Consider the following 5,721-nt stretch of genomic DNA (forward strand, 5'->3'; position numbering starts at 1 on the left):
TTTTTCGAGACAGGGTTTCTCTGTGGTTTTGGAGCCCGTCCTGGAACTAGCTCTTGTAGACCAGGCTGGCCTCGAACTCACAGAGATCCGCCTGCCTCTGCCTCCCGAGTGCTGGGACTAAAGGCGTGCGCCACCATCGCCCGGCTTCTAAAGGTTTTTAAAATCTAATTAATGGTTCACTTTCTGTCTCCCGCTAGCAGGCAGGTGGAACAGAATGTGGTCAGTCTGACTGCTTCTCAGCACTAGGGTCACCATCAGAGAAGTTTGTCCAGGTGGTAATTCTGCATGTAGTCCATGAAAAACAACTTATCTTAGAGTTGTACTAAGTAAAACACACTTAACAAACTGAACCTTAGTTAAAATAAACTTTCCTTTTATATTTGCTTTGCATTTCGGTGTCTCCTTGGAACCTGACTGAGGTCTGTAAAATTAAAAAGGCAGAAGTAAAAAGGAACTGCAGGAAAAATTATGTAAAAATCAGACTGAATTATTCTGTGTGAAATGAATGGTACTGGGGGACATCATGTTCACTGAGGTAAACCAGACAGAGAGACAAGTACTTTCTATTGTGCTTCTCACATATGGCAGAGAAAATGTCAGTTGAGAAGAGGAGGGGGAGGAAGAATGGTAATTTCTAGAGGCTAGCAGAGGGGTGAAAAGAAGGTAGTGGGAGTGGGATAGCAGTCACAAAGCACACGACAGAGGGATGAGCTCCAGTATCCTGTCACACTGTAGATGATGGCGCTCACGCTGAGCCCGTATGTATTTCATGACAAAGTGTAAGAGAAGAGCTCAGAAACGCCAAAGTTTAAGAAATGCTAAGGAAATGGAAATGCTAATTGCCCTGGTAAGATTTTATAAATGATTTGAAATATTTCTTTATATCTCATACAGATAAACAATTATGGCATGTTAATTAAAAAGGAAAAAATGTGAGAAATAATGCAAACAGTAAATACTTTGCTAAAAATAATGGTAACATTCCCTTGGTCTGAGCCATCATCTCAAAGTGGCCTGTTCACCACAGACACTTACTGTGCTAGCATTTGTAATCCCAGGAGACAGGGATAAAAGTTGGTGTAGTCACACAAGGGCCTGGGAGGATAGAGGAGGGAAAGGTTCATTTTAATTGAGACGTCAGTTCTGGTAAGTAGAGCTTTTCCAAAACATAGTCTTAACTTTAGGAAACCGGAAGCGCTTTTAGGCAGGAAGAACACTCTTGATTTGGCGTTAAGAGCTAGCAGGTCTAATGGGAAGACTACGTGTCGTAAGCAGGTAATTGGATCGCTGTTCACTTACGCACCTAGGTGATTAATGAAACGGCCTCTAGGAGCCACTCAGGAAACACTGACTGAGTTCCTGATGCGCAGCACCGAGTCTCCGCAATCACCCTCACCTGCGGTGAGGAGAGGGAGGTGGGAGACTTCACGGCAGAGGACTGCTGGGGACAGAATCGTGTTCCCTGGAAATTCATGTGTAGGAGCTGTCACGCCCAGAGTAGCTGTACATGAAGACAGGACTTTAAAAGAAGAGGTTGTCAGGCTGGGTGTCCCTAATCCAAGAGAACTCATATCCTCAGAAGGGGAAGTGATCGAGAAAGCACAGAGCGTGTGAGGGCATGGTGAGACCACAGGGAGGGGCGGCCTTGTGAGAAACCTAGTCTGCCAGCCCTTGTCTGTGGACGTCTGCCCTCCTGAATTGTGAACACAAAGATCTCTGCTCTTTAAACCACCTGCCTGTGCTCCTCTCTTAGGGCCTCTGTGGCAGATTCAAGGAGGGCTGCGAACCTGACTCCTGAAAAGCAGATGGGGTTGCTTTCAGGAAATCGCCTAGGTCAAGAGTGGTTCCAAAGCTTCCAGCAGGGGTAGTGAATAAAAGATACACGTGACGTGAGTCCAAGAGCAGATGAAAGAAGTAGGCGTGGGAAAGATGCAGGGAGGGGCTTGGGGCCTAGAGCCCTATGCCTGGGCACTGGGGAGGGTCGGGGGCCTAGAGCCCTATGTCTGGGCACTGGGGAGGGTCGGGGGGCCTAGAGGCCTATGTCTGGGCACTGGGGAGGGTCGGGGGTCCTAGAGCCCTGTGCCTGGGCACTGGGAGGCAGCTGAGGAGCATCTTGAAATGCTGGGGCAGGATGGAGCTCTTTGGTTGAGTAGCAAATGTGCAGCTTACACTGGGTTTTCAGCAAGGGTCTTGGGAGATCAGGGGATTGTGGTGTGTGACAACGGTAGAGCTGAGAGTAAGGTCTGAGGATTCTGGGAAAAAAAACAGAGGAAACCAGGGCTTGTTGAAGTTATCTGAGAAGAGTGAGGGGGAGTTAGGTTTGCCGGAGAGAAGGGGCTGAAGTACTCTGAGCACCTTGTCTTCCGGTTAGAGGAGGCTGGTGGGCCCTGACGGCGGAGCAGGATTCCCCAGCCCACATTCTTTCAAATCCTGTCCAGTAGGAGAATCATCCTATGGCTTTTGCCCATCGGGCCCTCTCTTTTCACCCAGTCGTGAGTGTACTGAGTGTGAAGTCAAGACATTTTCAAAATATAGGCTGGTTTAATCCAGCACTTTTTATAATCCAATGTGTTTTAGCAGCTGTTGTTTTTCCATTAGCAATCAGAAGATCTAAAGAGAGCACAATAACTTACAGAATCTCTGTATTTTCCATCTTTATGTGACTTATATTTTTTATTACTCTTCCCTTTTAAGGGCCTTATTATTTTAAAACTATATTTTCAATCTAAAACTGTATATACTCTTTCTCTTCTCTCTCTCAAGCCTATGATGTATATTTTTAAACACACTGTAACTGTTTCAGAGGATTTTTTTTTTTTTTTTTGGTCTGAATCTGTCTTTATTGAGTATCTGTAATCTCTTTCGGACCACATGAGCCTGTAGACTGCTAAGCGGCATGGCTACGATTTCCACCTCTGCTTTGGAGCTTGCCCCCTCCCCCCCACAAATGGCTGCCAGGAGATGCTTTTCTTTATTGCGGCTGGCAGGAACCCACCACTTAGCTTAGCTCATCAGACGCTGGCTGCTCAGGTCTGCAGGCAGCAACCAGGAGACACATCCCAGTATTGTGGCCAGCGTCAGAGACATGAGACTAGGAAATGGCTCTTGACTCCATTTCTGTGTGTCTAGAACCCTTTCCCAAGCTCTCTCAGGTTTTATGTGGTTGTGGTTGCTGAACATTTGGGTGCCATTTGTAGGCAGAGTTTCTCTGTGCCTTGGCAACTGTTCCTAAATATCCAGACTTAATATTAAGTATACATGATTTGACAATAGCTTATGCTTATTACTAACTAGCTCTTACATTTAAATTTGCCCATATTTTTTTTTAAATTATTTAACTTTATTTTATGTGCATTAGTGTGAGGATGTCAGATCTGGAACTTGAGCTACAGACAGTTGTGAGCTGCCGTGTGGGTGCTGGGAATCGAACCTGGGTCCTCTGGAAGTGCAGCCAGAGCTCTTAACCTCTGAGCCATCTCTCCAGCCCCTTGCCCATATTTCTTATCTAACTTCTACGACTTGTCTCATGGCTTGTTACCTCATTCTGTACACAACTTGCTTCCTTTGTGTCTGGCTGACGACTCCTCTTACTCTGCCTTCTTTCTTCCAGAGTTCTCTGTCCCTCCCCTACGTCCTGTCTAACTACTGGCCATCTTTGTATTAAACCAATCAGAGTGACGAATCCTTACAGTGTACAGAGGATTATTCCACAACAGTTAGGGAGTAAGTTTACTGAAGTAAAGTTGGATATGCAGTGTTTCAAGATGAGACAAAGCAGAAAAGTAGTGTCCTTGTCTCCTTGACTGGATGGCAATGAACTTTGGATTGGTGACTGCCTGGTTTCCAAGAAGGCACACAATTTTGTTTTGCTGTGCTGTCATTTATCTTCCTTGTTGAATTGCTTTCTTATTTGTGATATGATGAGCCTTTCAGGATGACCATAAGAAATACTCACATAAGAAATCACCACCGCTGACTATAAATAAGCTCTACCTTTTTGATATTGCAGTTGACTCATGTGGACAAGGCAAGCTTCCAGGTGGATGCCTTTGGAACCTCGTTCATTCTTGATGTCCGGCTAAACCAGTAAGTGCTTGCCAAGTTGTCTTCACTGTAATTATGCTATCTAGTGACTTCAAGGTGTTAATGTTGGTAATAATAAGAAATAAATGTGCATTTGAAATTGAATAGCTTTAGTAGATACCTAACTTTTACTAATATATAATAGAAGATAGGAGTTCTTCCAGCATTTTGCATAAGAATCTGTATGACTTGTGCTTCCTGTGAATGATAGATTATGAAGATATACTTAAGGCAGTAAAAGTCCTTTCTGTTTCTGTATGTGTGTGTTCATGCTCATGTGTACACGGTGTGCGGCTGGGTGACAGCCTCAGATGTCATTCCTCGGGATCTATTCAGTGTGCACACATGTGTGCACTTCCTCCCAGGTGCCGGCTGCAATGCTTGTGTGGAGGTCAGAGAACAACTGGCGGAAGCTGGTTCTCCCCGCGTGGGTCCCATCAATCCACATCAGATCCTCAGCTGGCTGGCAGGCACCTTTGCCTGCTGAGCTATTGTTCCAGGCCGGTCCAACTTCCTCATGTTCTTAAAAGAATTCTGGTGCAAAAACTTTCATTTTCTGAGGAAGAAACTCATATGGCCATATTTTTCAGAACACGAATAACGTGGTTACAATACTGAGAGAAAAGTAGGTTTTATTTTTTTTTTAAAAAAGATATTGTTATGAAATTGTTAGACATTTTCTTTTTGGCCTGAGATCTTTACTAAATGTTGGTGGTGGGTAGCTATTTTCTTAAATTTTTTTTTCTTGAATTTCATTCATGTGTTCAATGAAATATGGTCATATTAATTTGTTTTTCCATAACTACTCCCTCTATATTCCTCATAGCACCTCAACACATTCTTTTCCCAACTTTTTATCCACTAAATCCAGCTAGTACTATCCATATATCTATATATATATGGATATGGGGCCACCCACTGGAACCTAGAAATCCTTCCAGTGGCCACATCTCAAAAAGTTTGTCCTGCCTCAGCAACTATTAACTACCAATAACTGTTTAATAATCACCTGCAGTGCCTGTGCTGGAATGTTGACTGCTTGATCGTATGCAGGTCACTACAGCTCATGGGTGAAATATCTATGCCAGGTCTACATCTTGTCACTGTTCTGTTGTTGTGAAGAGACACCATGACCAAAGCAGCTCTTACAAAAGGAACCATTGAATTGGGGGCTGACTGCGGTGCCAGATGTTGAGCCCATTATCATCATGGTGAGGAGCATGGCATCAGGCAAGCGTACTTGATGCTGGAGAGGTAGCTGAGATTTCTACATCCTAATCTGCAGGCAGCAGGCAGAGAGAATAGAGAGAATGCCTGGTCTGCTTTGAGCTTTCCCAGACTCCCAAGCCCACCTCTAGTGACGCCTTTCATTCAACAGAGTCACACATCTTCTAATGCTTCTCAAATAGTGCCACTCCCTGGTGACTAAGCATCCCAATGTGTGAGCCTAGTATGCGGGGCCATTCTTATTCAAACCGCCAGTCTAGAGGACATCATCTCCCAGTGTTCTTCCTCATGTTCCAGCACTTACTTCTTTCCACCTCATCTTCAAGATGTTCCCTGAGTGCATGTGTATGGAGGGGTGGGGATAGTAATGTAGACATCCTGTTTAGGACTGTCCACTCCATCCCATGTTCT

At 44.6% G+C, this 5,721-nt stretch overlaps 1 protein-coding gene across 16 annotated transcripts in view; it reads left to right on the top strand.

Annotated features, from left to right (window-relative positions):
• Positions 1-5,721, top strand: part of Adam22 (ADAM metallopeptidase domain 22) — a 229,466-nt gene that overhangs the window by 28,760 nt on the left and 194,985 nt on the right. For all 16 annotated transcript variants that reach the window (XM_026784638.1, XM_026784643.1, XM_026784640.1 and 13 more), the window contains exon 3: positions 4,010-4,086. In XM_026784638.1, coding sequence (XP_026640439.1) covers positions 4,010-4,086 — 77 coding nt within the window. The remainder of the gene's footprint in view (positions 1-4,009; positions 4,087-5,721) is intronic.

Source organism: Microtus ochrogaster, chromosome 26 (genome assembly GCF_000317375.1).
Source record: "Microtus ochrogaster isolate Prairie Vole_2 chromosome 26, MicOch1.0, whole genome shotgun sequence".
Taxonomy (NCBI): Eukaryota; Metazoa; Chordata; class Mammalia; order Rodentia; family Cricetidae; genus Microtus; species Microtus ochrogaster.